The following is a 14213-nucleotide window of genomic DNA, read 5'->3' as shown; positions in this document are numbered from 1 at the left end:
TTTGGTGTTTCACCACAACTGGGACTGGCCAGGGTTTAAATCTGCTCCATGCAGTTAAAGAGCAATGTCTTTGAGCATGCAAAGAGCCAAAGAGGGATCACCAGATCATAAGGCTGCCTTTCCACGTGCTGTTTCTCTGCCTGATGCACACCAAGGATGGGGGGCTGCTTGGGGTGTCTGCTCAGGGCTAAAGGGGAGCAGCAGTGTCACAGCCCCATGGTCAGGCATGTTGCTGCTGAGCTTATTTTGGAGCAACCAGGGTTGCCAGCTGGTTTGAATTTTCCAGGTTTTAGCCAGCAAAAAGCTGACTTGAGGCATGGAATTAGGCAAGTCCTTCTGGAATGCTGAAATGAGACCAGTGATTGTGCTCAGTTTTGAACAGGGATGAAGCAGTTATTTTTTTCTTGACAGTTATTACAGCTGTAATTGTGCTAATGCTATGATGCTACATATTTATATATTTGTAGTAAAATGATACCTTTCCCCCACTTTTCAAAGCAGCTTAATATTTCAAGGATAAAGGTTATTATTAGGAATGATATTAGTTTAGGTGCAAACAGCAGGTATAGGGGGCTTGTGCTTGTGAGCCATTGAAGTGTTTAATCATGGGAATTTAAACACCCATCATCTGGCTGCTATGCAATTTATTATTTATTGTGGGTGTTCTGATTTCTTTTATCATGTGGCTGGACCAGAGGGTCACAATCCAAAAGTGGGGTTACCACAAGGTTTTGACAGGATCTTGACAAGATCTGACTGAGATGCAGGATAGATCTCAGAACAGAAATTACTGGGAACTGCTCTTCTGATTTAGAGAAGTGTCTATATGGCATAAACAGGATTTTTCTGAATATATTGGGGGTTATTCTAATTATGTTTTTCTGTAAAACCACAAAAATGTATTCATTTTCACTGTCTCAGAAATGTTAACCTTACTCATGGTGATGTTAACTTGCACCCTGCCAATTACACAGAACCCTCCTGGGTCATTGTATCGGTAATTGCACACAGGATTTTATTTTTTTCCTGTGAAAAATCCTTTGTTGACAGAGTAGTAATGATGCTTAAGTTCCTTAAGTATTGCTCAGTCAGGGATATGTAAGATGTGGGAGATGTCCTCATATATTTGGGGAGAAAACCAGCTTGTATTTGGCATGCTGTTAATGTTTCTATAGTTGTATTTTTTTTTGTTTGTTTGTTTGACTTTAGGAAGCATTCCAGGGTATCATTTTTCATGCACCTCTGTTCTGGCAGAGGACAAAGTGGCAGGCAGTAATATAAAATGTCATCTAATTTTTATTTTGTTCTTTAATTCGCACATACGTGCTGCTTCTGTGTGTTTATCAGTGTGCACAAAATGCCTATATTTGCAAGATAATAGCTGTGTAAATATTAGAAAGTCATACTGAAACTCTGTGAAGGGAAGGAGAGCAGGGGGAGAATCCTTCCTGCTACTGAGGAGCCATCTATTGGATAAAACCCATAACTGAACCCAGCACCCATGAAGCTGTGGAGGATAACACAGTTTGTTATTGGTCACTGGGTAGCTGAAAATAATCCTTTCCTTCCCAGTGCTCTCACCCACTGTGTTAGAATCCTGTATCCCTTCATGCACACAAGTCATGAGAGTCAGATATAGATGTGATTTATGTACTTTAGGTAAAAGCCAGTTTAATACAGCTGAAAATCTGGGATAAATCCTAATGTAGGGTGTAGGTGTGATCATGAATGGATAAGCTGGCAGTGGGATTGCCTGCCAGCAGTGGAGAGCGGTTGCTTGAAGAAGTGATAATGACAATTTTTTTCCCCATATTGTTAATACAGAATGTGAATAACATTAGTTGTACCTTTTTATTTTTTTAGCAGTACATGCCATTTATGTCAGTCTCAAAACCATGATCAGTTTAGTTAAAAGAAAATTTTTTTTTTTGTTCCCTGAAATTACTTAAGGGCATCACAAAACCAAATAATGAGCTTTTCCTTCCCTCAGAACATATGCAATCTATATGTTGTGTGATGCAGAAAGAAAGGATCGTGAACAAACCCTGAGAAAAATGAGGGAGAGCAGGATGTGAGCAGTAAATTCCCCGAATGGCCCTGAAATACCCTGATGGCTCTTCAAAGTGAGTGGTGGAGCTTTGCAAGAATGTTAAAAGGAGCATATGGGGCTGGAAGAACAAAGAGTAAGAAAGAAATAATGAGATTCCTGTGCATTTTCTTAAATGTGAGTCAACTGCTAAAGCAAGAAATTATTATTAATTGGGAATTTAATTTAAGCAAATAAAATTGTAATCTGTGGCAAGTGGAAAAGAACAGAGGGCTGCCTGCAACAACAGCTTTTAGTCAGCAATTTGAGTCAGCAGAGGGTCAAGCTTCTGGATGTCAGACACTTAGCCTAAAACACTCCCTTCCTGCATCCTCCCTTCCTCATGCAAATAACAGAGGGGAGGAGTGTCAGATGGTTTGGTGGGAGGCCAGATGAGCTTTGGGAGGGGATGCATGCATGCAGTGTGAGTTAGGGTGCACAGCTTGCTGCTGGTTTGGGCATGGGTGCCTGCTCCACGTGCTGGCATGCAAGGCAGGGCCTGGCCTGAGCTATTCTTTCCCCCATCACTCAGTCGTTTCTTTTCTTATCTCTCCACACTGTGTATTCTGATAATGTCACTCCTCCCCCTTCGAGCAGCAAAACACGTGTGGGGCAAGGGAAGCTCAGCTACCACACAGGCAAATCCAATATTTATTGTTTGCATTGCAGTAATGCCAGGAGTCATTATCAGAGTGGTGTTATCCTGAATGTTTCGCAAATACAGAATGAGGAGGTTGCTGTCCACTGATATTTGCTGCCAATGTCTTTTGCTCACCACAGTGCAGAGACTGGCAAAGCTGGATGGGACTCTCTAGCTGCTGAATTTTGGGCTGCTTTCTGATCCTTCCCCAAGTGTGTGTGTGTGATGGGGGGAGCTGTGCTGGTTATGCTGTTGCGCTGCCACACTGTGACACTGCCAGCCCAGTGTGGCAGAGCTGCCAAGCAGCTGCCACAAACTCCATGATTACCATTAGACTGAATTTCATGGTGAAAAACTTAGTGCTTGTCTTAAATACCTGAGCCTGGTACTAGGGGGAAGCTGCCCAGAGTCAGAGACAGTGGCCAGTTCATTAGAGGTGTAAATAGACCAGGCTGCAGACAATCCCTTGATTTTACACTGAATAGCTACAGGAAGGGTTTCCAGCCCTCAAGGAAAGCGGTGGGTTTCTCTGTGGGCCCACACAGTTTATGAAACAACCAAATAGGAGTGTATATTATTTTTTCCCACCCATAACTGTTGTATCTCTGTATCTTACACAGCACTCCAGCCAAACCTGGCTTTTTGGCTAGGATCTAAAAATCAGTCTGCTGCTGAAAGAGCTGTAAACACCTGTATTAAGATTATACCAACTACAAACAGTTCTGTTCTTTCTCTTAATTCACGAACAGTTCGATCTGAAATTCAAATTGATTTTCATCCCTGGTCTGTGTGGGACCATATGGAGAAGGAGGCTGCTGTCTTTCAGGATGTGAGCCCTCTAGTGCCACTTGCAGCAGTATAAACTGAGGGGATGTGGGTCACTAACAAAATCTTGGTTTTAAGAATTCCCTCCAGCTGTATTTTTGGGTTGAATTAGGCTTAATCCCTCTGTCTGCTACCAATGCTTTTACTTCTGCATTTTGAAGCTCAGAAAATTTTTGAGAAAGAAACCACCAGAATCTGTGCTCTCTTCTCCTCCATGAGTGGAGGCACTACTATGTGAAAATAATTTTGTGTTTTTCAGCAGTTTGATTTTTATGTTGTCAAGATGCTTTATTAAAGATATATTTTAAAAAAATTATATATATATGCATACACATCACAAACAGGTACAGGCTGTGGAGTCACAGACATTATGGATGTAGCTGGTGAAATCTAATGATTTGCAATATCTGTGGTGAGTCACTGGAGGAGGGGCAACCTCTGCAGTGACTGAGAAGGTCCAGTGCTGGGGTGGACTGCCTGGGGACGCTGTGGAAAGTCAGGGTTTGCTGGGTTTTTAAGAACAGGTTAGACAAACAGCTGTCAGTGCTGGTTTGGCTGATGTTGCCTTGTGGCAAGGGGATGAAGCAGATAACTTGCTGAGTTCCTTCCAGGGCTCCTTCTCCTCTATGATGATGCTTTTGCCTTAAACTCTTTGAGTCTGTGTAAATCTGTTTTTATCCTAGGTCTTAAACGGTTTTCTGAGATCATCATTAGCTTCTCTTCACGGTGTTTTATAAGATTTGATGTCTGTTGTACCGATTTTACAGATGGAGAAGCTGCACCAGCTATAACTCTGCTTTACTGGCAAAAGAGGGAGTGCAGCTTAAAGCATCTCAGCTTCTGTGGAAGGGCAGTGCTTTAACCAGTAAATCATATTGGCCACTTTGCAGTTTTAGTGGCAAACTCAGCCAACAAAATCCGTATCATATTCTAATTCAGGCTTACTCTTGGCTTTATTTTTTATTTTTTAGAAGAACATTGGTCACGTGGAGAAGATCTGTCTTGTTGCCATGTTTGACACTTTCTGTTCAGGTGCCTTCATCTATTTGCTGACGAGCCTGCCCCTCCTGGGGGCAGCTTTCATTTTGCTTTCATGCAACATTTTTGTAGGGACACATTCCTTTCAAGCAGCAAGCAAAGGCATTGCTGTGGCTTCTGACATCAAATGCAGAGTTATTAAATGCTCAGAGGGTTATCTTATGGATGTGAACTACTGTCAAAAAATTGTATGTAAGATTAGTGATGATGATGATGATGCAAGAAAATAGCAAGTCCAAAGTTATACAAAATCTTCTCAGCTTGGGGTTTTATTATAAGTATTAAGATCAGAGCAGACTGGCAAAAGGCTGCTCCACTTTCTGAATCAGCACCCAGTGAATTTTTATTTTTTGCTTTACATTTAGTCATTTTTTTAAGTGCAAGTTATATTGCTTTGTAGGACCTTCCTGCCCTCAGACCCTCAGTCCATTCACAATAAAAACACTGCAGTGTTTTCTTCTGCTGATATGAACAAATGAAACAAAAGAGTTTTATCTGCCAGACTGAAAAGTCTCCCAGCCTCTCTTGAGCAATGGCCATACCTTGCAGTCCAATAGAGTCCAGGTCCTTGCAGAGCTGAGTATCACCTGTGAGAGCTCCATGTCCTCAACCTTCAGACATAAAAATTTGAGGGCCTCTCATTTGATTTGAGCTTCTGTGTTCAAGCACAAGGCAAACGAACACTCTCTCTGGAATGTTTTGGAATTGGATATATTGACTGAGAAACTGGCTTTCTTTTTTTGATTTCACTGAGAAACCAAATGAATCCAGCAAGTGTTAGAGGTTGAATTTGATCCTTTCAAAGATGTTTGGCAAAATGACAGTTTTAGTGGGACAGCATTTTGTGCTTCTTTTTCAAAAGGATCTGGGTGGCAACTGCAGTGCTTTACTGATAACTTCATTGTGACACAGGCTTGTCTTACCTAAAAAGAGGGTTGCCAAATCAAATTTATAGAAAGCTTTCTGGATATACATTGACTTAGCAGTGTTTGTACAAATTTCCTGAAATGAGATGTGAGTTTTCTAACTGATAGATAAGTATTCTGAAATCTATCATTTTGAGTTTGAATCAGAGCATTTGAGAAAGACCAGGAAGGTCTGTACATTTTATTGTGATTGGTTTTATGTTTGCAGCATCACATTTGCATGACTTTTACACCACAGCAAGTGCTTTACAGACTATCGACCTATTATGTCATTTATTTGGATTCCTTGATTCATCATAAAGTAGATTTTTGTGTTTCTGGGCTCTTTTGAACTCAAAATGCAGATCTGAACTATCAGAGTGGTATAAAATTTGAGTATAATTTGCCGAAAACACGATTGAAATAAAATATTAAGAACTAAAATTCAAACTTGTATTTGGTAGTTTTCTTTAAGTAATTTTTTACTTCAGCTTGCAGAGAAGTTGAACAGCTTAATCTCTCTACCAAAAGGATGACCCTAGGGTCCCTTGGATCCCCAAAGCATGGTGAATTTGCCAGAAGGTCAGCTGGCACATCAGCCTCAGATATGATTCCACAACTCCCTGTTCAGGAGGGAGAGAGCTGGAGCCATCCCTTGCCTGCTGTGAGAAAAGTCATGCTGCATCTCGTATGTGAGTGGTACATCTCTCTCCTTCTGACAGCTGTGGTGATGTGAGGAGGGGAGATACTGAATTCAGAGGCAACCCCTGACAAGGGGGAGAGAAATGGTACATCTGACTTGATCTTATCAGAAGGTTAATTAATTAATTTATTATATTACATTATTTTATATTACACTATGTTATATTACATCTAAACTCAATCTGCCAAGCACCCAACTGCACCCAACAGAACAGAATCTTGTGACTGTCAGCGACAGTCCCACCACACACACACGATAGGCCCTGACAGGCCGAGGAAACAAAACACCATCACTTGGAGTAAACAATCTCCATACTGCATTCTACTTTTGCACAAACACAGATACAGCAAATGAGATAAGATCCCCTGGATCCCCAAAGCATGGTGAATTTGCCAGAAGGTCAGCTGGCACATCAGCCTCAGATATGAAACCACAACTCCCTGCTCAGGAGGGAGAGAACTGGAGCCATCCCTTGCCTGCTGTGAGAAAAGTCATGCTGCATCTCATGTGTGAGTGGGACATCTCTCTCCTTCTGACAGCTGCGAGGCTCAAGAGCCGTGATGTGAGGAGGGGAGGTACTGAATTCGCAGGCACCCCTCGACGAGGGGGAGAGGACTGATGCATCTGGCTTCATCTTATCAGAAGGTTAATTAATTACTTTATTATACTATTTTTTATTATATTATGTTATATTACATCTAAACTGAATCTGCTAAGCACTTAACTTTGCACCCAACAGCACAGAATCTTGTGACTGTCAGCCAACAGTCCCGACACACACAATAGGCCCTGATAGGCCAAGGAAACAAAACACCATCACTTTGGGTAAACAATCTCCATATTGCAATTTACTTTTGCACAAACACAGGCACAGCAAATGAGATAAGAGTATTCTTGGGAAGAATTGTGCCTTGCTTTTCTCTGTGAAGGGAAATGTGGGGCTCTAAGGAGATGGGTTCTGGTGGCCTGGCCTTCTCCGGCGCCGCGCTCATTCCGCCTCCGTGCAGAGCCGCTTCTGTGCAGGGCCAGGTGATGCCTAAGGAGACTAATGAGAGGAATGATACGGCCCAGAACACTGGTGTCAGGAAATATACTGCAAGGTGTCTATCTTGGGGAAGCTGTAAGCGGAGCTTGTCTTATTATATATTTCAGAGGGGATGTCTGTGTCACCTCCGAGTTAGACATTCGCCCTGTCCCACACTGCATTCAAATTATATGGGTTTTGTTCAAACCCTAGCTTTCCATTCAATTATCATTGGCCTAATGATGGGCTCTGTGTTGTACAGGGGCAAATCAAGAGTCCATTGCATTAGCACGCCATTCTTTTGTGGCAGGAATTTGTTTCTGAGGCCATTGTAACATAAGTATGCAAGTGTCAGAGGACAGGATGGAGGCTATTATGGGCTTCTGCTTTTTGTGAGGAAAATCAAACAAATGTCCCTGATGGAGAAAGGAAGCCAGCAGCTGGATGTGATGACCAAAGAATGTTTTTGTGCAGTGGCACTGTAAGTACCTGGTCTGTTGTTAAATTAAGAAAAAAATGTAACTTTAAATTTTTTTTTTCCTTCTGCTGTCAGCTGAAGTGGAGGAACCTCCCCCCTCCCCTCTGTGAATTTTCATGAGATGCTTTTTCCTTATTTCTAGCTCTTAACAATCCAATTATATTTGGGTTTATGTTAGTATTTGTCTCTATTGCCATTGTTGGGTTTTGGAATCAGAGCAATTTTTCCATCCTGATGGCGCGGAAAAAAATATGTTTCATTATGACTTGTTATAACCCTGGAAATCTTTTCTCTCGCTTGGGTTGAGGACGATTTTTTTATGTGGCACTCTATACTGATGCCTAAAGTAAAGCAGAACGAAGCATAAGGAAGAGAAGCTTTGCTGAAATATAGCTCCTTCCACTGTGTAAAATTATCATGGAAGAAAGCTTGCTTCTCTCAAATGTTACGCTTCCCCCCCCCCCCCCACTATTACACTATTATTCAAGTTGTTTTTACAAATGAATGTTGTTTTTGCAAGGTTTGTTTATGAAGCCATTGCTCTTAGCAACCCCTGCTCACCTGAGAGCAAGTTACATGGCACAGATCAGGTATCCAGTTTTTTCTGGATAGGATGACCTTAAAGACAGATTCTGCAACAAGACAAGCTTTTAAATTCCTAACCAAATATATTACGTGAGTAATAAAAAGAGCTCCTCAAAATGGCCAGAGAGGCATTTCAGAGCACATTCCTGGGAATATTCACTCGGGCTGGTATTCATTAAGTTTGCTTTCAGCAAAAATTCTCATGAATGAAATTTTATTCAGTAGTCATTATGATTATTACTTTGCTATCACAGCAATAACCCGATGCTTTGTATAAGGCCAGGACCTGATTTTGTTTAAGGCTGGAGAAACATCTTACAGGGTCTCCAGAGAGTGTATTGTCTAAATATGAGACCAGGCTCATCTAACAGCTCCTGACTGGGAACAGAAAACCCTTAGAGGGCAATGAGTTTGTTTACAAGGAAATTCACAGTAGAGAAGGATGGATGCAGAACCATAGCAAATGTTACACCTTTTGAGCTGCAGGAGGCTACAGTGCTACAATTCCACTGAATAGGAATGTAATTATACATTTTTATGTTATGAAGATAGTTTAGGTGATGGTGGCTAGTCTTGCAGATAGAGAGACTGTCTCCACAGATGTGGTTCATTGCTACTTTGAATTGGTTTATCCACACACTAATGAACACACTGGAACTGGACTCTCGTGGCTTTCTGTTTTTTGGTTTGTTTGGTGGGGGTTTTTTTGGTGGTGGTGGGGTTTTTTTCTCTTTTGTTTTTTGGTTGGTTTGGTTTGCTTTCTTTTTTCCTTGTTTGCTTGGTTTTTTCAATTTTAAAAATGGCCTCATAGAAAAATATCTATCAGGGAAATCCCTGAAGCACAGGCTATGCCAAAGAGTTGGACTCTGAGTCGTGCAATACATGAACTCTCAGGATGAGAACAAACTTTTCCTTGCCAGAAAAATTAAACAAGATTTTGAGCTATTCACAGCTGAAGTCTGCATGAAGTCTTACTTCCTCCAATCTACAGGAACATAATGGAGCAGAGGTATCCTATCATGCTGGTGGGAATTGTGCCTCAGTCTAGGCACAAGGAAGTGTTTTCAGAGCTGTAGCTCATTTGCAGAGCACAATGTCTGTAATGGTTTTTTGTGTGCCTTCACCTACTGGTGGAAAAGCACATCTCCCTTGCCTTGGAGGTGATTCAGTCTGACTGGTGAATGTGCAGAGTCCTTCAGCAGGCACTGGCTGCTATCTGGAGCATTGATTTTTGGGTGTACCAGGGTGCAAGATGCTCACTGGGTACAAGGTGCACAATGGAAGGGTTCTCTAGGGTGGAGGGAAGGAGCTGTTAAAGAGGACTGGTGCCAATCCCTTGTGTTGTTCAAACCCCAAAATAACCATTCCTCTCTGCCTGTAGATCGATCAGAACAGTTTGTTGGCAGCAGAGCTAAGCACAGGACACTGAGTATTTCTCCTGTTTTCTTGTCTTATTCTCTCTTTTCCCATGTCATGTGAAAAATAAATAATCTGATTAAGTTGTCTGACATTTATAATTAATTACTTCTTCCTTACTCTTATCTTGTTTGCCTGCCCTTTTCTCTGGCCCTTTTTTTTTCTACTTTATCTCTCAAACATCAGATCCAAGAAATCATTCAAATGATTAATTTTTAACAGAAAAATACAGTTTACAGCATATTCTTTTCTTTTGAAGAAAAACTTGGTCCCTTCTTTTGTCCATCCCACTGCCCAAGTTGTCATGTTCTCGCACTGCAGTCACTTCTAAGTCCTTGAGCTATCATGTATTCTGTTGGTATTTGAGGAATTGAAAATCAATCACACAGTCTTATGGCTTAGGTTCAGCACAATTCTATTATGCCCACTCGCAAAAGTCAATTCAAACCTTTTGGGTTATATTTCAAAGCCTAATCAAGCTTGCTGGCCACACTGGTTGGGAGTCAGCTCACTCTTGGCCATAGGTCTGTTTATTAGGGCTTCTGTGTCAGAAATAAGTGTGAAAGAAACAGTTCTCATAACAGTAGGATCATTCAGTGGGCATTTTGCAAAAACAAACTGCCCAAACAGGTTTTATGGTAGTGGAATGTTGACAGTTTTAATATGGTTCTGCAAATATCTTCTTTAAGAATTGTTTAAAAAAGACTATCTTGTAACAAGTGTTCATAACTGTACTTTCTCATAAAAAGATGTCCTGATTTACTGAGATTACATTTCAGCCCTGTCACACTAAGCTAGCATAGAAAGTAATGCAACCCTAAACTTAGGTGGTGAATTCCAAGCTTTGGACCATAAGAACAAATGAGGGTGGTGCATCCAAGCAGATGGACCAGCTCCTCCAAGCATGATTTGTGCTGCCTCCATCTGGAGGTGCACATGGGGCCTGCATGTACCGTGTCTATGTCAGTCCCCTGATTCCCAGCAATTGCCAAGATCTCAGCCTAAGTATAAAAGAGTTGGCCATTAGCAGTGCTCTGTGGAGGGTACATAACATACCTCTTGTGAATTGGGGGCAGATCAGTCTCACCTCACTGGGAAGAAAGCAATGACAGGCTGTTAGTTATGGCATTTCCAGCTGATTTACAGAAGCCTCCTCATTCACTGAAAGGCTGGTGGCCATTCTGTAGGAGCCAAGCATGCACTATAAATAGGAAGTAGCTCTCTGCTTCCATCCCCCATGGAAGGCATTGCTCTGTGACCCATCCCTCATGTTTCTTGTTCTGCAGAGGCGCAGAGATTTTCTCCAGTGGATGCTTGACGCCTGTGACTCAGCCATGGCAGCCGGGTGCTCGGCTGTGCTCAGCCCATCTGCTGCTCCCAGACAGGATGAGGCGCCTCTGGCTGGCACAGCCCCATCTGAAAAGGCTCAGAAGATGCTGACAGAGGATGAGATAGCAGGCCAAGCTTTCTTGTTCCTGATTGCTGGCTACGAGACCACCACGAGCACGCTGTCCTTTGCCACCTACTTGCTGGCCACCAACCCGGAGTGCCAGGAGAAGGTGCTGCGGGAGGTCGATGAGTTCTCTGCAAAACATGTGAGTATGATGTGCTGCTCTGGGGCTTTGTGCAGGGAGCAAGGCAATGGAAATGTATCAACACAAGAGATGGCCTAGAACATTTGTGTCATGGTGAATGCTTAACCTTTAAAAAATATTTTACATTATTGAAATCAACCAGCTGTTGTCAGGCTCTAAAACTACACGTATCTATTTTTTTCCTCTTGTACAAGTGTTTCTACTGTTTTTGTGGTCAATTTTATTTACTGGTCTTTGTGGGAGCATAAATAGTGTCCTTACAAATCCTAAACTTCAAAGTCTTGTTTTAAATGTTCTTTTTTTTTTTTTTCTTCTAGCAGCAGAATATATGTTTAAGCTTAAAAAAATAATGGTATCAAATTCTCTTATATGTGTTCAAATGACTTCTCCACTATCTGTATTTGCCAAGGGCATTTTTGTTTCCAGGAGCTGGAGTTATTTACTTGTTTCATTCATACATGGCAGGCCTAATTGTGCCCTTATGTCTGGTGAGTTCAGCTGACTTCCTTAAGGCCTGCCAAGGTGTGAAGGTGCAACTTGGCCTGGGGTATGGGCAGTTTACTGGGTAATGCTGGGGCCAGAGTTGCACACAGAACCCCCTACTATGCAGCCCCAAGGAAAATATGGTTAATCTCCTCATCAGTTCCTGAAAGCTGACAGCCTAGGAAACCAAAGGGGAATTGCTGGGAGAGCTATCCTACAGGATGGGTGTGTGATATCATTCATATGACATCTTTCTGTAAATGGACATGTGAAATAGTAAACATTTCCATGAAAGTGTGTAGAAATCTGAGTGCAATCAATCATTGTCTGGCTGGTTCCTTAAGGATGTTCCACATAGGAAGCCCAGGCATATGGCCATGTCTACATGGACAAAAAGTGTCCTCCTTTAGGCAAAGACTCATCATCCAGCACAGCTGCTAGTGGGGGCTGCTGGGTACACTCTCTAAGCACCTCAGTAGTTTATTCTGGGGTATTAAAGGCTAGCTCTGTGTGTAACAAATTTCCCTTAGCAGCTGGTCTGGTCCAGTTCCAGTTAAAGGAGCCCTTGCTGTGCACTTGGAGACTGCAGTGTGAGTCAGTGCAAGAGGTTCACATGTGGGTGTGAGTCTGGTTCAAGCTGGAGAACGAAATGGACCCTGGCTTGTGTATGGTCTGACTGAGCTGCCATTCACTATTAGTAATGTTTCAATAATAATCAATATTAGTAATATTTCAATAATAATCCAATTCAAATGCCTAATTCTTGACTCTCTTGGTTCTCTATTAATATTTTGCTAATAATTTCAGCTTTTGCACTATCTAGGAGGATTTATGAAGCTAGGGACACTTGTGGCAGTTTCCCTAGTCAATGCAGAGTGTTTGCACTCAAATTAATTTCTGCTCTGTACAAAGTCTGTATGAGGCTCAACTCAAACTGGTATCCTCATCCCAAGCCATGCTGTCCCATGTCACATATTGATTGGAAGAACCTTTCAAGTAAATTTCCTGTACTTTCTGAGTTGTCAGGTTTAACTTTAGATGGTGCATATATGGCCAAGGAGAAGAGAGGGAGAGAAGGATAATGATTCATCTGCAGTCCTTGATAACAGGAAATTTGTAGATCTGATCTGTGCAGCCCCATCCCTCAAAAGATTTCCTTTTATAAACAGTTCACGATTGGCAGGGGGGCAGGAGGGGACAATACACTGCCCAAGGAGCCCATCCCAGAATAAGGGAAAGGGTGCAGCAGTTCAGTCCCCTCAGTGACTGCAATTAACTACTTTTAGCCTAGAAAATGAGATCTATGTGAACGGTTTGCAAGTTACGGGAGCAGAGCTATTTTAGAACTGGGTATATATAGATGCTGTGTTCAGTTGTCATGCAAGAGAGAGGAAGGGAGGGACACAGAAGCTACAGGCTCAGTTAGTTATCAAGTCAGTTGCTAAGAAATTTGATTAGGTTATTGCTTGTACTCAGCACATGAGCTTTGCTCTGATCAAGGTGCTCTGCAATTTTCACAAAGGAAGGGCTTTAGAAGGCCAAAACATGGGGAATGGTACAGTCAGATTGTTTTGACATGTAGTGGAAGACTGTTTTGATTTGCAGATATGCAAGTATTCAACACAGTACCCTCTTCAGCCAAATTTATACTCAGGTAATTATAACTGCAAAATGTCCTCTACCTCGTCCCCCTTCTGTCCTCCATCCATTTCAGCTGGCCGATGCAGCATGTTTTATTGCCCTAATCTGTGGAGTGGAGCTGCAGTCTGATTTTACAGCAGCTGCTGTGTATCATCCCAGAGATGATTGTACTTTGGTGGTGGACAGAGTGATTTATATACTCATTTACCAAAGTTTATAAAGACGTGTGAGAGCCATCTGAGAAAAGGTGCTATAAATGACAGGCACAGCTCCAGCTTTTTGGCATACCAGTCAAAAACACAAAGCATGATGACCTTGTAATGGCCAGTAATGGAGCAAGGTTGGGCCATCTGGGCATACAGCAATATTTTGGTGGCTCAGGGTGTTGTACTTGAAGACAACCCTGCCTTTGCTGAGATTTTAATTTGTCTGTCTTGCACAGTGGTACGTTGGGAGAGCATAAAGGGGGTGGAGAAAGCTGAGAATGTTGTGTTAGAGATCCCTGGGCAGGCGTGGTGCAGGCTGCTGCAGTGTGGTGCAGAAACACCAAGCTAGGTGCTGCAAGTGTCTAGTCCCAGTCCTGGCAGCCAGATACCCAGAGGAGACAGGACCATGTTATCCTGCTCTGTTGTGTCCAGCCAAGTTTGTTTCAGAGCTGTCTTGGGAGGTCTCGCTGCCAATCTCTTCCACACAGCCTGTGGAGATGGCACTTCCAGGCAGGTGTCATCAGAAAACAGTGTCTGAGTGAGTCGTGGGTTGTCATCTTTTTCTTTTTACTTCGAGGACCAGCCTCA

At 42.3% G+C, this 14213-nt stretch overlaps 1 protein-coding gene across 1 annotated transcript in view; it reads left to right on the top strand.

Moving 5' to 3' along the window:
- TBXAS1 (thromboxane A synthase 1) overlaps positions 1-14213 on the top strand; it is a 226676-nt gene that overhangs the window by 151233 nt on the left and 61230 nt on the right. Inside the window, exon 9 of the mRNA XM_054282019.1 lies at positions 10987-11295. Within this exon, the coding sequence (XP_054137994.1) occupies positions 10987-11295 (309 nt within the window). The remainder of the gene's footprint in view (positions 1-10986; positions 11296-14213) is intronic.

The sequence above is a fragment of the Melozone crissalis genome, unplaced genomic scaffold, assembly GCF_028551555.1.
Source record: "Melozone crissalis strain CALT ecotype California unplaced genomic scaffold, PUWL_Pcris_2 ptg000033l_1, whole genome shotgun sequence".
Taxonomy (NCBI): domain Eukaryota; kingdom Metazoa; phylum Chordata; class Aves; order Passeriformes; family Passerellidae; genus Melozone; species Melozone crissalis.
This window is presented reverse-complemented; position numbering and strand designations above follow the sequence as displayed.